Here is a 25895-nt window from a genome sequence, read left to right on the forward strand (position 1 = left end):
AGAAAATTAAAATCAATAAAATAATAGTTGGGCAAAGTCAAATAGGAAATCACTCCCTTAAGGGGGTGTTTGTTTCAAGGTTAAGAATGACTTTCCCGGGAATACATGGCTAGGGAATGATTATACCCATGTTTGTTATGAGGTTGAGAAAAAAATATTCCTGGGTATAAAGGTTCCTGGGAATTGAGTAACTTCCCATAACTTCCATTATTCCCATGAATTTATTCCCATGTAAAGAGATGGGAATGTGCATTCCCATGATATTATGCATAGATTTAAAAAAAAAAAAAATTGTAACTTCCAATTTTTCCAGGAATGTCAAGTTATTTGCCAAACACTTTTTTTAACAAATACACAAGAATCAAATTTTCATATTTTCATTCTCGGGTATGTTATTCCTGGGAATAATTTGTGTTTCCCAAAAACAAACGCCCCCTTAATGGATGAATGATTTGCCAAATTTCAGGTCATTACATGCTTTTCATGGTTTATAGATCGAAGAGTTTCTTACACATTAACTACATGATTTTCAAACAACCATGTTTCATGAAATAATTCAATTGCTTCCTAGCTATTTTCTGTTGTATCTGTTTTATGTCTTGAGTAAATCTCGCCGAAAAAAATGACAATTGTGCTTAAATGATATATCAATGCCAATCAAATCATGTTGATAATCGTATTGATTTAATTGACCACACAAATAGAAAATCGTTGCAAGAGGTTCACCATTGTTTCTGTGATGCAGACGAGCCCGGTTGTCGAGAATACTTTCTTCTGTTTAATAAAATTCTATGTGGCAAACTGATTTTGTTTTCTCTTACTCAGAGTTATTATAAGTGGCTTTGATGAGTTGCCTTCTCAGTTCTCACAGATCTAGAGATTAATTGTCTAAGACTGAAACAATCAAAGTGCGCTATACGTAGCAATTAAAATTATTCTTATGTTCTTTTAGCAAACTAAACACTTAGGTATTGACTGTGATGTAGTTCATGAATAAACAAAAATGCAGAATTCATACGGAAATTCAACAATTAAATGCATCATACTATAATTTCATTTAGAATCTGATCAAACAGTATATTTAGGCCATATTTAAGTTATTTTGTCTCCATATATAGCAGAATCCGAGATGAATCAAGAAGAAGATTAAGAAAACTAAATTGAAACCAAATAACATTCTATCTAGGGATATATATATATTTTTTTAAACAGAAAATGAATTTATTAGAAAAGCTCACTCGAAATACAAACAAGAAATAGCCGAAAAAGTTCGGAAAGATACAGCAACTCTGGCACTAGCAGATAACAGCAAAACTGCCAAAAACAGAAACCAAAAGAAAACTAAAAGGAAACAAATCCAAACACAAAATAAATATTCATTAATCTAGGCTTGCTGAGATGAAAGATTTAGCACTGAACCTTAAACTGCACCAGAGAAAAAACACAAACAAACTACTAAACACCAATGCAAACTGCAGCCACTGGAAGCTCACACCATACACGAAAGAGGAGCTGATAAACGTTAAACTGTGCTGCAACAATTTTCAACCGTGCTGCCATGAATACAACCCTACACCACAGGTAACATGAGGGCTATGTTATTAAAGATTAGATTCTAATCAACATATAAATAATGAGTAATAATTCTTGCTTGGATGCACTAGGTCTAAAAACAAGCAGAACAAGAATATTCAACATATATTAATTTGCAGAAATATCTTTAAACTTCAATTCTTGATAAATAACAAATCTCTAAATGCGGTAATAAGATCACTCGTGAATACTATCAGCAACAAAATTTTGATGTAAATGGAATTAACATAAGTTTGAAGAAATATGATGAATCTAATTTTCGTTCTCTCATCAATTGATTTGTATCACTTGCTCACTAAATAGTGAGTTCCCCGCTTTCAACTGCCATGATGACGACAATATCACCCCCAATAGCAATAGCAAAACAGATTCAATAGCAAATATATAATCATTCAACAGTACAATCAAATTAAAGTAATCATGAGTTAATTATAATAGAAGGAAATCTAATCCAAACAAGTAAATTGTTGTAGAGAAACTTACTATCAATGATACGAAACCAAACTTTCAACATAATTCATGTTGTTGAACCAAGGTTTATTGACTCTTTCTACTGTATTATATCTCCAGTTATAGAGAATTGCCCGACTTTCAAGATCGTTTGTCAGTAAAAGTGTACCAGTCTTCTCCGAGAGGAATAATGGAAACAAATGAAACTCCGAATCATTCAAGTGATCGTATACTTGAAGATTATTATAACTAATTTTAAAAAGTTGAATCCATGAATCTCCAACTCCAAATTCCTTCATTTCCCATATTACAAAATGAGTTTGTTTGTAATCATGTGAAAAACAAAGACAATCCTTTAGCACACTTAGATATGGTGCAACAATCGGCACTTCCATGAAGCCTTGAGGAGGCAAAAGCTGAGAATGTGTTTCAGTACCCAAATCAAGAGAAATAATGATAAATTGCTGAATAGTAATATTGTTGCAATCATAATGGGAGCGGTAATCATGGATTGCCAGCCAATTAATACTCTTACCCAAGTTTGCAACATTTAACGAATAACCATGATCCAAGGGGGAGTTTTGAATATTTCGCCAAACATTATCGCCAATACTAAAAACACATACATTATTTGTATTTGGAACTAAATACGCCACCTTATAAGTGTCGGTTGAGTTAACATAACAAAACGTCAAATTATGATGGAAATGTAGGTTGTTATGAATAGTATATCCTAATTTTTCAGATATTGTCCTCGTGGCTGGGTTCCAAAAGCGTATCCACGTCTCAATGTCGAAATTAGCGGTGAAAGAATGGCCAAACAAGCAGAGTAATCCATTGCAAGAGCCAACTATGTCGAGGCCGTGTTTGTCATCAAGTTGATAGTAAGGATCTTCTGGAAGATTGAAAATGATTGGAGGGTTTTGATGCAAACGAAAAATTGTGAAAGATAGGACATTGTCATCAGAAGTAGATACAAGAGTCAAGTCCATATTACGTGCAGATCGAGTAAGGTGCAATTTGACAAAGGTGGGACTGGAGATGAGAGAGTCATGTGACTTACTCAAGCACCTAAATCGAAGGAGAGATTTGACGGGAAGCAAGGCAAGAATACCAGGGATATGTTCGTCTGGAATGAACATTGGCGCTGGTATGCCGTTAAGAGAACGTCGTGACTGATTTTCAGTGAGGTTATGCATTTGTTGTTGTGTTGTTGCAAATTTTAACGTTTATTTTTTGGTGGAAGAAATGTTGAAGGTTAAAAGGACACTTTCTTAGCATTTGCTATTTATTTAAGTAATGATTTTCGGTTAACATTTTGTATTTAATTTAGTCAAACAAGAAAGTAACGAAACAAGGGAAATTATCATTATTTTTTATTTTTGGTAACAGGGAACAAGGAAAATTATTATTATTTTTTATTTATGGTAACAAGAAATAAGGACAATTATTATTAATATATCGGTAAAGGAAACATGGAAAAAAATTGCTCCTTTTAAAAAGATAAAAAGATAAAAAATTATGTTTGGTCAAACATAGAGACAAAAGTACATATATTTTAACTATTTTAAAAATCAATATTACTTTACCAAAAAATATATTATTATCATTTAATTCTTTTCTCTTTCCACCTTTTTTCAAATGTGTATATGTGTCTCTTGAGGGAGATATTTTTCACTCATTGCAGTCCTACCTAATTCGAAGAATTAATATCCTCATTTACGCGCACATGATTTTTTTTTTAATCGGCAAATATTATTTAAGGCATAGTGTGCAACCACCACCCAATATTCACCTTAAAAAAGATAATCTTTGGGGTTCCAACAACACTCATAATAATATAAAAAACATGGAACCTTTGATATAGCCAAAGTCAATTGCCACTCATAATATTTAAGTGCACGTGATATTATGTTCATACCAGTACATGTTTATATTTTCAAATAGAGTTTTCAAATCTATTTGTGCTAGTTTCGGCAGGTTGGTTTGACTTCTTCAAAAAAATAAAAAAATAATAGAGTTTTCAAATGATTGTGACCAAACATGTATTTTCTGAAGGTGAGAAAAACAGGAGGGGGGGGGGGGGGGGGGGGGGTGGGTGGGTGGGTTGAATTGTGTTAGTTTTTTCTTGTCTTTAACTTAGTCTAATGTTCAGCTTCTGATGGAGTTCAAAACCTAAAGCAGCGTTCAGAGTTAAGTGCGACAGATATGAGAGAGAGAGAGAGAGAGAGAGAGAGGTCCCCTTGTCTGTATGCTTGAGGCTAGATTTGGAGCTACGTACCTCGTCTCTTTGCTTTGGAGTCTTACTTTAGGGCTCTGATTAGAGTGTCGGGTTTATGTCGTTTATTTCATGTTTTGATGAGATTACCACTCAGTATGTTGAGACTTGAGATTTATATTTGGTGATGTATTATGATACATGTGGAATGGCTATTTTGGAGATTTTATTTGTTGAATTGTGTTAGTTTTTTCTTGTCTTTAACTTAGTCTAATGTTCAGCTTCTGATGGAGTTCAAAACCTAAAGCAGCGTTCAGAGTTAAGTGCGGCAGATATGAGAGAGAGAGAGAGAGAGAGAGAGAGAGAGAGAGAGGGGTCCCCTTGTCTGTATGCTTGAGGCTAGATTTGGAGCTACGTACCTCGTCTCTTTGCTTTAGGGCTCTGATTAGAGTGTCGGGTTTATGTCGTTTATTTCATATTTTGATGAGATTACCACTCAGTATGTTGAGACTTGAGATTTATATTTGGTGATGTATTATGATACATGTGGAATGGCTATTTTGGAGATTTTATTTGTTGATGAGATGTTATGATAATGTTACGCTGCGAGTTTTGAAAAATTATTTATGTATGTTTTTGGATTAAATTGAAGATGTAGGATCTAAATTCTTTATATAATTGTATCATTTGTTTTTTTTTTATCACTTTAAGGGTTTAAGGTGATATAGGCATGTTGCAGATCGTGCCACAATTTACACTGTAGTAGCAAACTCCCCATTCTGGACCAAAAATAATGCCACGATGTTGTGAAATGATAAATAAATTAGAATAAAGTAAATCAAATAATTTGAATTTAGTAAATAAAATAATTTAGATTAATGTAAAGAAAATAATATAGAATAAAGTTAATAAAATAATTTAGAATATAGTAAATAAAATAATTTAGAATAAAGAAAATAAAATAATTTAGAATAAAGTAAATAAAAAAATTTAGAATAAAGGAAATAAAATAATTTAGAATAAAGTTAATAAAATAATTTAGAATAAAGTTAATAAAAAAAATTAGAATAAAAGTTAATAAAAAAATTAGAATAAAGGCCTAAATGTAACCAAAAAAAAAAGAATAAAGGCCTAATTGAAAATCATTTAGTGCATAGGTTTCATATGCACTAAATGCAGTCAAAAAATAGTAAAAAAAAAAAACGTGTAAAACTCAATAAAAGTGCTAAATAACTGACCAAAGTCCAAAAAACGTGTTCTTGACTACCGGCCAAACTGACGTGAGTTAACTCACGCTAGTGTTAATCAAGGCCTCAAGAACACACATTTTTTTACTTTGTTCAATGCATTTTAATTGTTTTTACACGTTTTTTGAACCTATTTATGGTAGATATAACCTATGTTACAATCTCCCCCTATAAATACACCTCTAAACTTTCCCATTTCTTCACACCATCTCACATTCTCACTCTCCTCCTCACTCTCTCCCCCATGAATCTTCTTCCTTTCCTTCTTTTTTTCCTTCTTTATTTTGGTGTAAAAAGAGAAAGAATGATAAGTAGTGGAAATGCTGGGGAAAAGATAAGTAGTAAGCAGCTTTCTTGAAAAAAGAATCAGATTGGGTAAAACTAAATGTGCAGATTTAGTTTTACCTAGGAAGCTAGGTTTTCTGGTGGTTTTTTTTAGTTTTATTCCAGGAAGGTCGGTTTCCTTGTGGTTTTTATTTTTTCGCAGATTTAGTTTTACCCCATTGTAAATGTAATAAGAATTATATTAATAAAATGATATTTTATATCTATTATTTTTGTTTCTTTATTTTTGTTAATTGTTGCATTTATTTTATGATTGACTGCGTATTGAATTAAAAATTCGAGTAAAGTCAATAAATAAATTAGAATAAATTCAGCGTGAATTCAAATAAAAATTGCGACAACGTGAATTCGAATAAAAAGTCTAATTAAGGTTTCGTTACATTACATAGATGACATGTATGTCAACAATTACATTACATTACATGCACCTTCCAACTACAACATTTGTCTTGCCCCTTAACGGGGCAAATTCAAACTTGCTAAGCAGCAGAACTCCAACATACGATCAGCATCTTGAAGGATGGTATTCAAGTGTCAAAAGAATGAGGTGCATTCCTTGACACTTGAATACCATCGTTCAAGATGCTTATCGAATGTTGGAGTCCTGCCGATTAACAAGTTTGAATTGCCCCATCCAGAGGAAGACAATTGTTGTAGTTGGAATGCACCTTACTCTAACTAATGATGATCTTCTGGCGGAATCAAGTTGTTAATTATATCTTCAGTTGATCTCAGCAACATCACCCGCATATCTGTCCACTGGAACATGTTGTGCTCCCAAAACATGTTCGTCACGTTTTCGTCGTTCTTTAACTCCACCCAAGTGAATGATACCCTCCCCTCGTTGTGCATTGGACGTTTATACCGAACGTATTCCACCCTCCTTGTGTCTCTGGGGTTGACTCCTTGGTTGAATTTATTCAATTGATCCTTGAGACCTCTTAACGTTACATCAAGGCATCGAACCTTCAACCTCTGGGATTCTCCGCCGTTGAATTCAACATGAACGTCGATCCACCCGGCCATTGCTTCAAATCTACACAGTTAATGAAAAACGCATTCCAACATTTTATCAAACGCTTGGAGTGCAAATTATACATAAACCCTAAAAATGATAACTACAACATAAACATGCAAACATCTAAATAATTAAGCAATATTACTCATTTGCATGTAACATTGGGTCATATCTTGCAAAAAAAAAAAAAATTAAACAAACCCTAAATCTAAAAAAATCTAATCTAAGTGTAAAAAATCTAACATAGTATCTAAACATCACACTTAAGCACTATAAGTCATTTGCATGTAACATTCTATCATTTTTTGCAAAAAAATAAAATAAAATTTTAACAAAACAATAAACCTAAAAAATTCTAGATTAAGTGGAAACTTAGTTGTTCTTGTTGTCGGAGTGTTGGAGTGTTGTTTGATTTGAAGTTGAAGGAATTTTGGAGTTGGGTAATTTGAGAGAAAAATGAGATTTGTGTTTGTGTGCGTGTGTTGTTTGAAAATGAGGCAGAATGAGGTTCTGTTTAGGCTAATTACAGCACGTAGCGTGACTTAAGTCACGTGGCGCAACTTAAGTCACATTGCGTGACTTAACTTACGTTTCTCTTATAACTAGTGCAACTTAAGTCACGCTATGCATATTAAGTTGCGTAGGGGCATTTTGGACTTTTACTTTGGGAATGAGCGGAACCATTTAGATAATGAGCATAATTCTTATTCACATAAACTTATTGGACTTAATTTCTATCATGTTTATTCTCCAGAAATAAAACACTGCTCAATTACTCACTAAAACCTCCTAACAACTAACTAACTCATCTATCCAACCACACTATAATAATATAATAAAATAATAAACAAATAAATTTCTAAATAATGCTAATATTACATATATCACATAATAATAATATTAATAAACTATTAATAAAAATTAGGATGTTACATCGGATGAAAAATATATATAGAAACGTACATGGTTAAAAAAATGATTATATATATGCCTGGCATTATTTTTGTTTTATTTTGGGGATTGTTACCAATAAGGTGAAATTGTTATAAAGCATAAATGAGGGACAATAACTTCTATTGAAAAATTATGATTTTGGTTATGTGGATGATGATGTGTTAATTATAAATATACTTTGTGATGTCTAAGTGACGGGAATTTAAATTCATTTTCATCATCATGACATGTGCATTTTTATGTAGTGCCTATGTGGCGGAAATTTTATTTCATTTTCATCATCATGACATGTGTATTGTTGTATGATGCATGTGTGATGGGTTAAATATTTTGTGGTACTTTAGTGTCGGGTTAAATATTATGTGTGGTGCTTTAGTGGCAAACTGACTATATCAATATCATTTAGTTTTAAGAGCATGCATAACATTGCATAAAGAAACATTGCATAAAGACTTCAGGAAAAAAAATAAAGAGATTTTAGAGTATTTGTTTCTCTTTTGCCGTTTATGTATTGTATGATTTATTTTATAATTTTGTATTGTATGAATGGTTTGATTTGTATAGTTTGTGGTTAAAGGAAGCTGACCTCTTACACCAAAATGTTACGTATCAAAGAAGGATTTAAAGATTGATGGTGTTTTACTTATTGAAGCGCGTATGGGGGACAAAAAAGGATTTTTGTAAATAAATGAACTCTTGTAATGAGTACAAGCTTAAGAAACAATGGAAGACTGCTGCTCCTTGGACGTTACTATCTCTAGGTAGGGGTTTTTACGAATTCTTTTTTGCTAATGAATCTGATATGCAAACTGTTTGGGCAGTGGGAACGATAAATTTGAAACCGGGGGTTTTACGCTTATTTGAATGGACTGTCGATTTTGATATGTATAATCAGAGGAACACCCATGCGCAGGTATGGATCCGATTGATGGCACTGCCACAAGAATATTGGATGGAGCAGACTCTACGTGAAATTTCTAGTGCGGTTGGCACGCCGCTAGTTCTTGACAATGCAACACTAAAAAGACTTTTTGGACACTATGCCCGTATACTTGTCGACATTGACTTCTCCAAAAGGATCTTTCGTGAAATTATTGTGGAAAGGGAAGGAGCTTCTTATCCTGTAGAAGTTGTTTATGAACGAATTCCGGATTTTTGCTCGCATTGTCAGACACTTGGACATGATGTTACAAACTATCGTTGGTTGTACCCAAGGAAGGATGTCATGTCTAAGGATAAAGTTGCAAAAGGGAAGACACAAATACCAGCCACAAAACCTCACTGGGTGTCTACGAAAGAAAATCCATCTGGTATAGGTTCATCCAAAGCATTTGCAGCACCTACTATCCCTAATGAGACTCAAAAATCTATGTCGGTTGCTGCTATGCTTACTACTGCGACTCCACCACAACAACAGACATCACTTGTACCAGTGTTGGAGTTAGTTTCCCCTGATGATGTGCATGATGACGTGCTTTCGGAACATGTTAATTCGGAACCACGAGAGGAGTTGGAGATTCTTCAAAATGCACATGAGACACATCCATGCTCGGATGCCCTTGTTTATGAGCATTCTTTGACTGTTGATTTGGAGGCCTCTGCTTCTGCTAGGGAGATGTCACCAACTCAACATAATATTGATGATGTGCACGATGACGTGCAATCTAGCCCCCTTGTTGTCAGATCCATCCCGGACGACACTGCCACTTTTTTAGAGATGGAGCGTATTGCTCAGAATTACACGGTTGAGCATACAAGGACTAATGAAAATGGAGACAGAATTTTGACTGTTTTTGAACCACATAGCAATCCGAATGTTCAACATGACTTGGATCTTTGGATGCGTGTCCGTGAATATGACAAAGCCAATGCAGAGTTACCCTTCACTCCAGTTCTTTCTAAGAAACAAAAGCAGCAAGTTAAAAAGCAGCTTCAGATTGGCAAGCCACCACCATATAAAACCCGCTCTCAGGGAGGATCAAATTCAGGTGATAAATGAATTTTATATCCTTTTATTATTTTTGGTGGAGCCAATGGTAACATTTGCACAGGTTCCATCTTTTGGGGACCTGTGCGGACTTTCTAGTGAATTTGGGTCATTCGATACAAGGCAAGGTTTAGTTATCGGTGTTGCCTCAAAATCTTCAGACTGACTTCTTCTTGGACCGGAGAGGGTTCCCTCGCCCTAGGTTCCCGTAAACAGATGTTTCTTTTTATGTCTGCTGTTTTCTTTCTGTTTTATGTTCCTTTTCTGTTTCTGCTTTGTTTTTTTAGGGTTTTGGCCTAGTCCCCCCTCATTTACTTTTTTTTCCCTTTTTTTAATAAAATTTTTATTTGAGATTGGCGGCATAGGATGGGGGTTCTGCGGGGTGCCAACCTAGTTGGGATGTTGTTGCTTCCCCCTGATGCCTATTCAATCTCCTGGCTTAGCAAAAAAAAAACTCTTGTAATGAAGTTTATTGTACTATTTATTTTCTTTAAATTTGTCAAACTTCAAATATCATTTATAAATAAGGAGGTTGGTTTATCCTCGGCTAGATGTAAATTGAATTATAACTACGTTTTCAATTTATTTTATTTTATATTATCATAGCAATGATTATATTCTTCTAGAACAAGTTATTGGTGAAATAAAATTAATCTTTTAGTAAATTAGTAGATAGGAAATTCTACTTTATATGCGGAAAAAGCCTCATTTTCTTAAAGAAAAAACATTTTTAACTAATGTTTTGAATTAAAACCCGAAATGTTACATCAAATATTTTAATTTACAATGCATTGATTATACAGATTTTTAAAAAAATCACCATTTGAAGGTCTTAAAGTGTGTTCCGGAAACACTCGTTGACATTTCTCAATTTCAAAAACGATCAGATTTGTCAATCAATTTAAAATGAAGTGAGTAATTTTTTTCATTTATATCCATGCGTCAAAATAATTTTACTTTACAGCCTGTTTGGAACAAGAGAAACAAGCGAGAGAGAAATAGCTGCGAGAGAAGTAGGGGAGAGAGAGGCCACTTCTCTCGTTTGGGACAGCAAAGAAACTGTGAATAGAGACAAAATTTGCGTGGGTCCCACGTTTTTTGGGGTTCTCTCCAAATTGAGAAGAAAGGAGATAGAAAGTGCATGTTTCCATTTTTGCCCTTAAAATTGACAGTGTGTCACTGAAAATTGAACATAATATAGATTTGAGGTTTAGTACAAAGATCCATGGAGGTTTCACAAGCATGCAAGGAAGAACTTAATCATGTTGATAAGAGAAATCAGTCATTAGTGAATTTCTTTTGGTGAAACTTGTGTGGGTAAGAATCAATCTATCAACGGATCATTGGATGGATGAAATACAAGTTATTTTTCGTCTCTCTAACGAGAGGAAAGGCAAGTGTTTGATAAAGTAATTAGGGTATTAAATTAAAAACAGTAATACTAATATGAGCAAAGATTTATTCAAAGTAAAACTAATTTGAACAAAGTTAAAGTCTGTGGTGGAGGATATGGTTTTTGTGGTATGGTTTAGATGCAGTGACCGATGGGTGAATAAAATTGAAAAAATTGAAAAAACCTAGCAAATAAATAACCTAGTTAAATTGAAATAAAATTTGTATTAAAATAATTGAGATTAGTCAAAATAATTATTAAATTTAATCATATAATTTAATAATTAGTCAAATTATATTTTTTTTGGTAGTGAAAAAGAAAAGAAAATTAGTCAAATTATATGATATAATCATCTTAATTATTATAATTAATTACATTATTTTTTTACCCTTTTTTAAAGATACATATTTTTATTATTATTAAGGGTATATTTGTACTTTTAACAATAATCAACACTTCTCTCTTCTCAATTTCTTTTCTCTATCTCTTATACCAAACAACCTATCAAATCTACTCTATTTCTCACCTTTTTCTCTCTTCACAATTTTTCTCTTACATATTTCTCTCTTCACAACTTCTCTTCTAAACCAAACACACCCTAAGTTAGGCGCTGTCTGTAACGCCCTCTTTGAATTATTTGATTTATTTAATTATTTAATTGAGTCTAAAATTTATTAAGAAGAGTTTAAAATATATTTATTTGATTATGTGATTTATTAAGTGGCTTATGTTGTTATTTAATAGATTAAGATTTGAAAATAGAAATAAGATTGAGTTGAGAGTTTGTTATGAGATTTTAGAGAGTTTTGGGGGAGAAAGAGAAATAAGATAAAATAGAAAAAAAGTTATAAATAGGAGAAACCTAGTTTAGAAAAAACATAACGTACGATCAATTTTGGAGAAAAGGGAGAAAAAGCCGAGAGGAGGGGGAAGACCTAGGAGTGCTGCGATTTTCATCTATAAGGTAAGGGTGGGACTAACATTCAATAATCTTGAGTCTATGATTCTGAAAATTGTATTTAACAGTTGTAGGTATAGTTTTTGAGAATTTGGGAATTAGGGTTAAAAGTGATTATTTGATGATTTTCTAAAATAATGTTTTGGGTCAAGTTTTATGTGGTTTTGAGTCTCTTTTGATGTATATAAATGTTTAGACAAACTTTGGGATCAAATTTGGGCATAGGGAAGTTAAAATTGGGATTTTGGGGTGAAAAGTGTGTTTTTTTCCCGAGTTGCTCTGTGACAGCATGTCTTTGTTTCATGTTCTTGCGTCTTTTTCACACGTTTCTATTTTGAATTAGCCTTTGGTGTAAACATGAAAGTTGTAGATAATTGTGTTAGCTTTCCAGTGGAGTCGGTTTGACTTGAAAATGAATTTTGGTTTATGAGTTAAGGTCAAATTACTGCACATAGGTCACCGTGAATTTTTATGAATTTCAGCACAACTTTGTCCGAATTTGAAATGAAAACTGGTATTGATTGGTACAGAATTGGTCTTAGGTGTAAACACGAAAGTTGTAGGTATAAATGTTAGCTTTCTAATGCCGTTGGTTTGACTTCAAAAGGATTTATAGAACTAGAGTTATAGTCAAATTACTGCATGTAGGTCACAGTGAATAATTGAATATGATTGATGAATTAGTATATGAATGTATATGTTGTGAATACGATATTGTCCGTGATTGATGAAGTGTTATATGTATATATGATGTTTTAAGATGTTGATTATTATTTGATGTTGTTATATTGTGATATAATTGTATATGCATTACTTGAATTATATGTGAATAATTGAGACGTTGTTGACTTGCATTTGATATTATTATGTCATGCTGTTTTTGTATACTGTTGTGTTGCTGTTGTTATTTAACTAAGCTGCATGAGTCGGTCTAAGTTGATTAAGATGATGAAGTTCCAAATTATTGGATTATATAAGAGGTTGTTGATTTAAGATATTACGAGGTCGAGTCCATGCATTAGCATTTCATTGTTGGGGGCTTGATGCCCTGGAGCCTTTGCTCAATTAAGTTGAGGGCTTGATGCCCTGGGAGCCTTTTTACGCTCAAATAAAGTTGAGGGCTTGATGCCCTGGGAGCCTATTTACGCTCAAAGATTGGTACCACATGCATGATTAGAAGATTAAGTTGCATAGTCAAGAGGTTAAGTTGTCAAGTTGTCAAGTTATCAAGTTGTCGAGTTGTTAAGTTGTTAAATCATGAAATTGTTTAAAGCTATGATTCTTTATATGAACTATTAAAGAAGTGAATTATGATATATTATTATCTATGATGAATATTATGATGATTACATGATGTTGTCTATGAGTTGTTAAATATGATTGATGATGCTTATGTTGTTAAATGTAATTGATGAATTATATGCTTAATATTATTATTTGTGAAATCTCACCCCTTCTGTTTGCCCACCATGGGTAACTAACAGGTAACCAAGAATAGTTGATGTCGTGTGAGCTTTCCTTCTCGTGTGTCTTAGGTGCTCTGATACGTAACGGGATGGGAACTTTGTTATTGCTTTTCTATTCCTTACGTATTGTTTTTGAAGATTTATGACTATGTTTTTAGATTGGATTTTTATGCGACATTTATGAAGAGGCCTTCGTGCCAAAGACTGTTTTAGTTATTGAAATAAATTCCGCTGCGAAGTATTAAAGATCTTGTATTTGAATTTTAAAGGATAAATAGTTATTTATTCAGTTTATGATTTTAAGAAAAGAATGTGACATTCCGTTTATGTTGAAAAACTCTGATTATTTATGCGAAATTTTTATGTTGGGAAAACGGGGTGTTACAATTGGTATCAGAGCAGGTCGGTCCGTCCGGCCAAGTAGTTGAGTCGTGTCAAGTCGTGTGACAGTTGAAATACTGTCTTATGTTGTCTTGATTGTTGTTGTGTTTTCTGACTAATTGTTATGTTTATTATGTGATCATGTTTGATTGACTAACTTTGATGTGGCTTACATGTTTTGTTTGAAGTTTCTATTTGGCTATGTTTGGTTTAAGATGTTTAGGCAATAATTGAATTCCTTTCTTGTGTGCTTTGAATTTCGAGGACGAAATTCTTTTAAGGGGGTGGAGTTGTAACGCCCTCTTTGAATTATTTGATTTATTTAATTATTTAATTGAGTCTAAAATTTATTAAGAAGAGTTTAAAATATATTTATTTGATTATGTGATTTATTAAGTGGCTTATGTTGTTATTTAATAGATTAAGATTTGAAAATAGAAATAAGATTGAGTTGAGAGTTTGTTATGAGATTTTAGAGAGTTTTGGGGGAGAAAGAGAAATAAGATAAAATAGAAAAAAAGTTATAAATAGGAGAAACCTAGTTTAGAAAAAACATAACGTACGATCAATTTTGGAGAAAAGGGAGAAAAAGCCGAGAGGAGGGGGAAGACCTAGGAGTGCTGCGATTTTCATCTATAAGGTAAGGGTGGGACTAACATTCAATAATCTTGAGTCTATGATTCTGAAAATTGTATTTAACAGTTGTAGGTATAGTTTTTGAGAATTTGGGAATTAGGGTTAAAAGTGATTATTTGATGATTTTCTAAAATAATGTTTTGGGTCAAGTTTTATGTGGTTTTGAGTCTCTTTTGATGTATATAAATGTTTAGACAAACTTTGGGATCAAATTTGGGCATAGGGAAGTTAAAATTGGGATTTTGGGGTGAAAAGTGTGTTTTTTTCCCGAGTTGCTCTGTGACAGCATGTCTTTGTTTCATGTTCTTGCGTCTTTTTCACACGTTTCTATTTTGAATTAGCCTTTGGTGTAAACATGAAAGTTGTAGATAATTGTGTTAGCTTTCCAGTGGAGTCGGTTTGACTTGAAAATGAATTTTGGTTTATGAGTTAAGGTCAAATTACTGCACATAGGTCACCGTGAATTTTTATGAATTTCAGCACAACTTTGTCCGAATTTGAAATGAAAACTGGTATTGATTGGTACAGAATTGGTCTTAGGTGTAAACACGAAAGTTGTAGGTATAAATGTTAGCTTTCTAATGCCGTTGGTTTGACTTCAAAAGGATTTATAGAACTAGAGTTATAGTCAAATTACTGCACGTAGGTCACAGTGAATAATTGAATATGATTGATGAATTAGTATATGAATGTATATGTTGTGAATACGATATTGTCCGTGATTGATGAAGTGTTATATGTATATATGATGTTTTAAGATGTTGATTATTATTTGATGTTGTTATATTGTGATATAATTGTATATGCATTACTTGAATTATATGTGAATAATTGAGACGTTGTTGACTTGCATTTGATATTATTATGTCATGCTGTTTTTGTATACTGTTGTGTTGCTGTTGTTATTTAACTAAGCTGCATGAGTCGGTCTAAGTTGATTAAGATGATGAAGTTCCAAATTATTGGATTATATAAGAGGTTGTTGATTTAAGATATTACGAGGTCGAGTCCATGCATTAGCATTTCATTGTTGGGGGCTTGATGCCCTGGAGCCTTTGCTCAATTAAGTTGAGGGCTTGATGCCCTGGGAGCCTTTTTACGCTCAAATAAAGTTGAGGGCTTGATGCCCTGGGAGCCTATTTACGCTCAAAGATTGGTACCACATGCATGATTAGAAGATTAAGTTGCATAGTCAAGAGGTTAAGTTGTCAAGTTGTCAAGTTATCAAGTTGTCGAGTTGTTAAGTTGTTAAATCATGAAATTGTTTAAAGCTATGATTCTTTATATGAACTATTAAAGAAGTGAATTATGATATATTATTATCTATGATGAATATTATGATGATTACATGATGTTGTCTATGAGTTGTTAAATATGATTGATGATGCTTATGTTGTTAAATGTAATTGATGAATTATATGCTTAATATTATTATTTGTGAAATCTCACCCCTTCTGTTTGCCCACCATGGGTAACTAACAGGTAACCAAGAATAGTTGATGTCGTGTGAGCTTTCCTTCTCGTGTGTCTTAGGTGCTCTGATACGTAACGGGATGAGAACTTTGTTATTGCTTTTCTATTCCTTACGTATTGTTTTTGAAGATTTATGACTATGTTTTTAGATTGGATTTTTATGCGACATTTATGAAGAGGCCTTCGTGCCAAAGACTGTTTTAGTTATTGAAATAAATTCCGCTGCGAAGTATTAAAGATCTTGTATTTGAATTTTAAAGGATAAATAGTTATTTATTCAGTTTATGATTTTAAGAAAAGAATGTGACATTCCGTTTATGTTGAAAAACTCTGATTATTTATGCGAAATTTTTATGTTGGGAAAACGGGGTGTTACACTGTCTCCGGTACGCGACCTCCATGGGTCATGTACGGTACATGAGTTGCTTTTTGCTTTGTTGACCTGCATGTGTAGGTTTTGTACAGTGTTACTACCTGTTGCAGAAGGTTAATTTATTACATAAATTATTATTCCAAATTTACATTACCACCAAAATTACAAGGGCAATTTTGGTAATCTTGTTTTTGAGATTCAGGCTTTATGCTCTTGATCTGTTAAACAAAGAAGGATGATGAGGTTGTTGGATTGTTCTTGTTGTAGAATAAGAGGGTCACAAAAATCATCAACCTACGCCCCACAAAAATCAAAATCTGAATTCGAAATCATTCCACTCCCATCAAAAATCAAAATCAAAATCCCAACTTGTTTTTGCTCCTTTTGTGAACTGTTTTGGACCTCTTTCTTGGATTTGGATCAGGATCGGAAGAAAAGAAGAAATATGGTTGGATTGAGTTAAAAAAATCCCAACTTGCACACTACCCATTTTTTTCAATCCAATTATTACTCCTCCCAAACCAAACATCCCAACGATATCCACTGAGGAAGAGAGCATGGGATATTGATTGATGGGGAAAAAGAAAATCAAAGTGTGAGTATGGCTTATGTTTGGTGGATTGCGGATTTTGTTTGATTTTCGTGGGTTTGATTTTTTATTGGAATTCTGGGTTTTGATGGAGGAGAACTTTAAAAACAAAATTGGTTTTGAGTGTGAAACTCAGATCTAATTTTTAAGATGTTTTTGGTGTTTTTTTTTTTTTTGACAAAGATGAAGATATGAATGTTGGGATGAAGATCTGAGTTTTAAATTTATAATTTATTTATTAATTTATGTAGTAAAAATTAAATAATAAATTATTTTATTTAATGATTTGGAGTTGCCATGTAATCGTTTAACTAAGATACAAGCATATTTCATAGAGTTGGATGGAAAATGACTATGGTGCAAACGTTGACCGACTTAAAGGACTAATTTGAAACTAAAAATACTTAAATGACCAATCCGATATAAACGTAAAACTTAAAGATCTTGGGAGCTATTTGATACACACACAGATATATATATATATATATATAAGATTTTTTTTGTTACATAAGACACAAAAGGGTAAAAGATACGTTGAGGTTTGAAATGATTGGGATGGGACGAAATTATGTTTTTGTTGGTCATTAAACTTTCATATGTGGTGGTTGAACCATTTTGTTTGTTTGAGCATCGACTAATTGTTTTTGGTTTCAACTGGTTTGTTTGTAAACTTTTGAGGTCCTTGTGGGCACACCTTGTGCTTATAAAGGACTCTTTGTTGGAGTTAATATATTCTATTTTTTTCTCGTTAAAAAAATGATAAACTATTGTTCTTTAAAAAAAGACTTAATTGCACTTTTGGACCCTTATCTTTCCAAAAGTTGCAGTTATGGACCCCTAACTAATTTAAATACAAAACAGCCCCCTATGTTTTGATTCTTTTGCAGTTTTGGACCCCCAAGGCAAAAAAATTTTTTTTTGACATGTGGCACCTCACTTAGAGTGCCACGTCATCGTTGACCGAGTCAACAATGGACTGGGGGTCCAAAACTGCCAAAGAATCAAAACATAGGGGGCTGTTTTGTATTTAAATTAGTTAGGGGTCCATAACCACAACTTTTGAAAAGATATGGGTCCAAAAGTGCAATTAAGCCTTAAAAAAAAGATAGAGTAATTGATGATTGTAAAACTTTAAAAAATAATGAGTAGATTGTTGAGATATTTATGCTACATAAATATTAAAAATAAATAATAACTTAAATAAAATATTAGTGGATAAGATCAAATCAAATGAATATATGAAGTTTGTTTAGTTATTTATGTCAAATAAAATATTAGTTTTATGAAATAAAAATATTGAGAATAAATGCGGAAGCTACACGTGGGTTAACATTATTGCTAAAACTCGTTTAAATTATTAACAAATTTTTTTTTTTAAATATATACTTCTATTAAAACCCATTTTGAAAATACATCCAAAGCAATTTTAATATCAAATACCCCAAACAAAATCAATTAACAAGAATCACTTTTGCATTCGTGTATCCAAACATAAATAAATTTAGGCTAAAATATGGTTTTAGTCCCTGCAAATATGCCTTGTTTTGGTTTTAGTCCCTGTAAAAAAAAAATCTGTTTTTGGTCCCTGCAAAATTTTTTGTCTTTTAAAATAGTTCCTGACCCCATTTTTGTGATGATTTGCATACGTGGCATATGATGACTGAACCGATTTTGTAGTTTTTGGTCCTTGCAAAATATTTTGTTTTTTAAAATGGTCCCTATAAAATTTTTTGTTTTTTAAAATGGTCCCTATAAAATTTTTTGTTTTTTAAAATGGTCCCTATAAAATTTTTTGTTTTTGAAAATAGTCCCTCCAGGGACTATTTTAAAAAACAAAATTTTTTTTTTTACAGGAACTAAAATCAAAACGAGGCATATTTTCAGCGACTAAAACCATATTTTAGCCATAAATTTATACTCAACTCACTTTTGACCAAAATCAATTCGATCAAACTCAATTCTAGTCACGGTGAAACCATTGGTTCAGCTTTGGATAAAATTGATTATGACAGAATTGATTTTAAGATAATTGATTTACGTTTGGATACAATAATGCAAACTTAATTATTTCTAAATTTTATTTGTATCATCTTATATTATTCCTTTTTTTTTTTTTTGGACAACATTTTATATTATGATTGGCAAAATTACTCCAGATATCCTTTATCTTATTTGAATGGAAAAAAAAAATATTTAACTCTATTTTTTTTAAGTTGTTTAAAGGAATCACATCAGTGGCCGAGTCAGAAAAAAAAAACTCCGGTGGACCACTAAAATAAATTATAATATATAAAGATAAATTAAAGTTGTAATAAGTATTAAATACAAAGTTGAAATTATGGGGTTTGACTAAAAAGTTAGGGTGGATACTTAAATAATTACATATTTTACAACTACTATAAATTATGAAAATTTTCCTTCAAAAAAAAAGAAAAAAAAAATTATGAAATTTTTTTTGTACAGTACAACTGTTAATTGAGAGAATTTTCAATTATACTATTTTATCTTTTTATGATGTTCTTTGTATTATTAATTAAAAAAATTAGTTAAATCAAATTTAAATAGAACAATCATAATTGAACGCTATTATTCTTACTATTCGTCAAAATTTATTATATTAGGTAATAGAAAAATTGATAAACGGGCAATTAGTGTCTGTCTTTCTACCGATTAAACATAAAAAGGTACTAAAGCTATACTTAAATAAAAAAATAAACTAGCAAAAGAAAGATGTAACAAATGCTTAAATTATTATTTTTTGACAAATGCTTAAATTATTATTTGACCTCCAACTTTAGTGGTTAATTTTTTTCTTCTATTCATCTGGGAATATGTAGTAGTTTTTTTTGGCTAAATTACATATACCATAGGTCTTTTAAGTTATTTAAATGTAACAAAGTAGTTCTTTAAGTTTTTTTTCGTACTACTTAGATGCTTTAAGTTAATTAATTGTAACAAGTTGGTCTTTAAGTTTTTTTCGTACGAATTAGATCCTTTAAGTTATTTAACTGTAACAATTTGGCGAATTTTAGATCTTAAAAATGTAAGTTATTAAGGGCTTAAAAGTTATTAAAAAACTTAAAGGATCTAAGAGTTACGAAGAATACTTAAAGGAAGTAAGTACACCACCATATTGTTATCCTTATCCTTATTATCTAATCCTAAACTACAATGCAAACAAAACATCTAAAACCCTAATCCTATGTTTTGAGCGGGAAAATTTTGCTAATACCTCACTTAATGCCATTTTCAAATTTCAAATCCCTTCCCTATATGCATTTAAAGCATTACATATTTCCCATGTACATTTACATGGTTGTGTATAAAGCAGTTCCAAGTAACATCGTAAATGACAAATATTTCTATGTGCCGCCGCGATTTAGAAAAAGTTATAGGGTGCAGCTTTTACAATAACTAAAAATTAACTAATGATTTGCCTGAAGTTTCTAATTCTTTTTACTGGTCCAATTACAGTCCCTCTCTGATGATTTTCTACAACTATCAGATTTGATTGAATCAACTAAGGTTAATTATTTTGTCCATAATTTTTGCAAGATAACTCTTCAGTCTACTGTTTTAGGTCAAAATTAATTTATTTTGTGTATAGAACAATAGTTATGCAGACCACCCATTTCAATAGGATAATGTCAAAAATAATATATGCAGACCATCCATTTCAATAATCAATAATGTTTGTTTGGGTTTGTTTGTATAATAGCAGGTTTTTTGTTTTGTGTATAATGTGTCATTTCACTCCACGTAGCCAATCTTAGTGTTTGTTCATGAATAGAAAGTGGCTCATAAAACAATTTAAGGGTTCGTTTGTTCTATATTATCTTTGCTCATCTCTCTTAGTGTTTGAAATTAGTTCAAAGAGTGGTCTAAAAATTCTGCTAACATATGAGGATGACGCTTGCATTGATAGTTTTTTTTTTTTTTTTTTAAAAAAAAAACCGCATTGTATACACATAAATTCCTTGAAATATAATTGTATACACAACGTACACTACATACGAGGTCAACTTTACGTCGCAATATCCAAGGTGACCTCCAGGAATGGGTTGAAGATTTTAATGAATGATGATAATAGTAATAGCATGAATAGCACTTCAAATGTAGTTATAAGGAGATTTTCTGCAATCTACCGATTTAAGGTCTTTTTTAATGTATTTTTTTTAGAAACAATTTATTTTGTACCGCAAGCATATTTAATTTCAATACATTTAAATGTTTTGTTTTCAATCGAGATGACCCGTGCTGTGGGTGGATGGTCTAGTCCTAAACTACAATGCAAACAAAACATCTAAAACCCTAATCCTATGTTTTGAGCGGGAAAATTTTGCTAATACCTCACTTAATGCCATTTTCAAATTTCAAATCCCTTCCCTATATGCATTTAAAGCATTACATATTTCCCATGAACATTTACATGGTTGTGTATAAAGCAGTTCCAAGTAACATCGTAAATGACAAATATTAATCTATGATGCGGTTCCAATGCATTACATTCCCCTTATCCTTATATCACACACTCAATGCCTCTTAACTAAAAAAAAAAAAAACACGGTTCTTCTCCCTCATTCTCTCCCAGTCACTTCTCCTCTCCAAGTCGATGCTCTGCTCTTCTCCTCTCCTCTCCAGTCGATGCTGCTCTTCTCCTCTCCCAGTCGATGCTCTGCTCTTCATCCTCATCGACTCAAGCTCCGGCCACCTTCCGTAAACCACCATGAGACCGTGAGTCGAGAGTGAACATATTCATATTCATCTCGCATCAAATCCAGATCTCGAAATCCTCTGCTTCTCGATCTGTTGGTTTTAACCCATGAAAATACATTGATTTTGCTGACCTAATTTCATTTCTCCAGGTATTCAATCTATCCCAATATGATGTATGCTAATTTGTTAATTTTAGAATTAAATATCTGGGTTTATTTAAGTTTATTTGATTTAACGTTAAATTAAGTGAATTTTGTATTTTGTTGTTATATTGAACAAACAATGGTATTTTTGAGAATAAAAAGTGGTAAAAAGAACGGAGGCTCTGTTTAGTTCAACCAAAATTGTTCAGAATGTTGAAGCTATGTATTTTGACAGATGCATTTGTCAATGTAGAATCTCTTTTGTTTTAACAGGTTGTATATCACTGTTTTTATAATTTGTTTACCAATGTGATTTTTTTGCTTTCGTTTCTTTTGGTTATTGGATAGTAAAATTAAAGGATGTTTGCAGGAGCTGTCTGAATCAGGAAGCAATTTATTCAAAGCTGATGTAGATTATCACTATAAAATTTATTACTTCCGGTCTTATTCTAGGTTTTCATTATAAAATTGGTGATAATCTTGATTCTGGTGTAGATTTTGTTAATGTTGATGTTAGAATTTTGATTTGCTTTGTGTCTGATAGAGTGACCGTTTACAAATTTTATAGTGAAGCCATAGAGGGATTTCAAAATTGTAGTTAGTAGTAGTCAAACCTGTACGGAATCAGTCATAGAATGGGTTTCAAAATTATAGAAATTGAATTTGATATTATTAGTTGTTTGAAATTTAGTATCAACTATGAGTCATTCAGTTTGATGAAATCTACTTTGCATTATAATTGTTCAATAAATAGATCACAAGAACTTACTTGAGGCAATCCTCATTCTTATTTTTTATTTTTTTGGTACAACATTCTTATTTTCTTCTATGTGCATTTCTTAATCAAGTCATGGAAAAGGTAATAACTCTCATTATGATTGGAATTTAAAATTAACTTAGGGTTGTTTTTTCTCCAATTTCAGAATATGACACCTCTCCTATGTGCATTTCTTAATCAAGTCAAGGAAAAGGTAATAACTCATGTTGAACACATTTCTTCAACTAATAAATTTTGTTTACTTTTTGACAGTGTTTCAAATCCATTTCCCAGATAGGGAATAATAGTTTTTGCTGCACGTTCGGCTCACAACAAATTCTCCTGTCATGTGTCACCGACGAGCTGAAGTGGAAGCTCCACGAGAGCAGACAAAAAAGCAGCAAGACCTTTGTGAGGTTTGAGAACCTCCCTTTTTCCTTTTCAATTTCTTTTGACACTTAGATTTGGAATTCCAACATGATATTCTAACTGAAAATGATACTTTGTGTGACTTTTGTTGTGTTTAATTCCATCATTTTTCTACGGGTGATTTTTTTGTTTTTAGTTTAATATAGGATGTTTGACATATCACATTAATGAAGATGGATGACAAAGTTTGTCCATAAACTGCTTGACAAACAAAGTAATGAACGCTAATAATTTGTTCTATATGTTCCGCTAATAGCATACTGAACTTTGGTTGTAATATTCCGTGTTTCATGACAAACAAAGTGTGACAACAATTAAAGTATGGGATCTCTTATAATATTAATACTCCGTGTATCATAGTCTCCCATATCTAAAAAGTATTTGATATGTTTCATGATTTATGAATTTTGACCAATTTAATGGTCCATTATGATCGAAAGGGATAGTCTACTTTATATGATCTTACGTAGGGCTGCTACTTACTGGCGTGTTATATGGTTTGTGTATTTCACTGCATGCTTTAATTTAGATTTGTGTGTACACCTGAAAGAGCTGAACCAGTTGGCCTCCTTTTCCAATCTGGGCTATTTTATTTTATTACCTTTTATTCCATATTATATAATGATCATTCTTTCAGGTTTGAGATGCCTTATAATATATGGTGTGGAGGATGCAATTCTACGACTGCAAAGGGTGTCCGGTTCAATGCAGAGAAGAAGCAAGTTGGGAATTACTACTCTACAAAGGTATGTGGCGAAGCATCTAATGTTTATTATGGCTACAGCGGCAAATTATTTTTTCATTTTTTTAAACAAAGGCAGGTATAGAAGCACATGCTCATAAGAACAAACTTATTTAATATATGCATGTAGTAATTGATTTTTAACTAATGATAGTTTAAAATCTTGCAATATTAGTCACTGTTTAATCAGTGTTATTTGTTACCAAGTGGTGCTAAATAGCGGTGATTATAATTTTAACTAATACTAAACTTTCTACTAATTTACATGTGTCTTTGATATCGTTATCTAATACCATATATGTAACATTATTCCTGTCTATATGCAGCAAAACAATGCAAGTGATTTCCCTTCCGAGCTGGATATTTTCTATGGGAAACATATGTTGTTCAAAGTTGAAGTAGCTGAGGGAAATCTTATACATAATTGACATAGCTATGTGGTGAAGCGAATCACTGATGATGGATGATGTGGATATGATAAAAAGGTTCATGGTATTTCATAATATCAAGGTGCTATGTCGATACCATATCCTTATTCTAATAATCACAGTTTATGCGCACTGTTTATAATCATAGTTTTTATTTTATGCAGTCAATCACTGTTCCAACTCAGGTATATTGATTTTAAAAATGCAGTCATAAACATATACATACAATGATAGCAAAATAGATGAACCAGTTTAGGATTTGATTTTTTGCGGACTATGTCACCGCTATTTTGTTGTTACGGCTACCAAGCAACATTAATCTTATGTTATAGTGTTGATTCCAACCGTGTTTACTTTGTGATCAATTCACTCTACTTTTACTGCTATTAAATCCGGAGCTTATTTAATGTTACAGAAACACTGTCAAATAGTTTTTTATTTTTAACTGCTATGATATTATATAATCTAAGATTTAAGGTATAGAGAAACTAATAAGAAAAATGTGCGTCTGTAATTCATGTAGCATTTATGTTAAGAAATTCATTAGTAAATTTAATAACTGTGCATCATATATTTATTTGTAAAGTTCTGTCTTATAGTAATATTTGCATAAAAACAATTAATTTCTATAATGTTTTTTATTTATTCTAAAATAATCGCAGTTATAAAATAATTGTTTTATATTGTGCGCCTTACGCCTTCAATTCCGAGCTGCTCATGATAATTGAATGTTGTTTATTGTATCATGAAGGTTGAGGGCATTGATTCATCCAAGTCTGCCGTTACTCAAAAGGACACTGATGTCATCCAGGTTAATGATTGTGAGAAAGTGGATGAACAGACGCCTTGCAGCAAAGTTGTATGGAAAAGATCAGCTGAGAAAGGTGTTTCAGATGTGACAGCTTATAAGTTGGATGGGGATGAATCTGCCACAGAATCTATCAAGCTGAAGTGTGTGAAGCTTGAGCCTAAAAATTAGGATGAGTGTCATGATGCAGTCCCTTAATTATATTAATTTTACAATTGCCTAGAAATTTTTGTTTATGTATTTTTCTCTATTGTTTTTGTTTCTTGAAGTACTATTCGTTCGTTTTCCTTTAAGCGCCGGTTATGGTGTATGACATTTCATATCCTTATTTTGTTTAATTCGAATTTTATCGTTTCTTGAAGTATTTAACTCATTTAGTGAATGTCTTTTATCATTATAAGGCACCATACCACCGTTAATTGCCGCAACTATTCGATTTTATGACATGATCTTTCTAAAAGCATTTCACTCCTGTATCTTAATGCAGGTGTATAGATACTTGTTATTGATAATGCCAACTCATCTTCGTTATTTACAGATATAATCATCAATCGCGGTGTTCATGCATATGCCACCTATGGGATTAGTAGTAACTTTACAATATAGCAACAAATTGGAATTTATGTCACGTATGCTATTTGTATTGAATAGAACATTTCTTCTGTTTTAGTATCTTTAAAAAGGATATTTTAAGCTTACATGACTTGGTTTTTTTAAGGAAATCCTTATTAACTTATATTCTTTTTTATTCATTTTAGTAGTTAGAATTCAGTTCTATATAAATTTTTCTT

At 32.0% G+C, this 25895-nt stretch overlaps 2 protein-coding genes across 2 annotated transcripts; one reads left to right on the forward strand and one right to left on the reverse strand.

Annotated features, from left to right (window-relative positions):
- Positions 1 to 1238: 1238 nt before the first annotated feature.
- LOC25498376 (F-box/kelch-repeat protein At3g23880) lies at positions 1239 to 3253 on the reverse strand. The gene is made up of 2 exons (XM_024769467.2): positions 2077 to 3253; positions 1239 to 1570 (listed from the first exon to the last, which is right to left on the reverse strand). Exon 1 carries the CDS (start codon positions 3240 to 3242, stop codon positions 2079 to 2081), a length of 1164 nt encoding a protein of 387 aa, XP_024625235.1. The 5' UTR covers positions 3243 to 3253; the 3' UTR covers positions 1239 to 1570; positions 2077 to 2078.
- An 18404-nt stretch (positions 3254 to 21657) lies between these two features.
- Positions 21658 to 25465, forward strand: LOC112422573 (uncharacterized). Its single transcript, XM_039827424.1, has 6 exons — positions 21658 to 21946; positions 22864 to 22911; positions 22992 to 23113; positions 23764 to 23872; positions 24195 to 24378; positions 25048 to 25465. The coding sequence occupies exons 2-5, from the start codon at positions 22867 to 22869 to the stop codon at positions 24294 to 24296; spliced, it is 378 nt and encodes a 125-aa protein (XP_039683358.1). The 5' UTR covers positions 21658 to 21946; positions 22864 to 22866; the 3' UTR covers positions 24297 to 24378; positions 25048 to 25465.
- Positions 25466 to 25895: the final 430 nt, after the last annotated feature.

The sequence above is a fragment of the Medicago truncatula genome, chromosome 7, assembly GCF_003473485.1.
Source record: "Medicago truncatula cultivar Jemalong A17 chromosome 7, MtrunA17r5.0-ANR, whole genome shotgun sequence".
In the NCBI taxonomy this organism is placed as follows: domain Eukaryota; kingdom Viridiplantae; phylum Streptophyta; class Magnoliopsida; order Fabales; family Fabaceae; genus Medicago; species Medicago truncatula.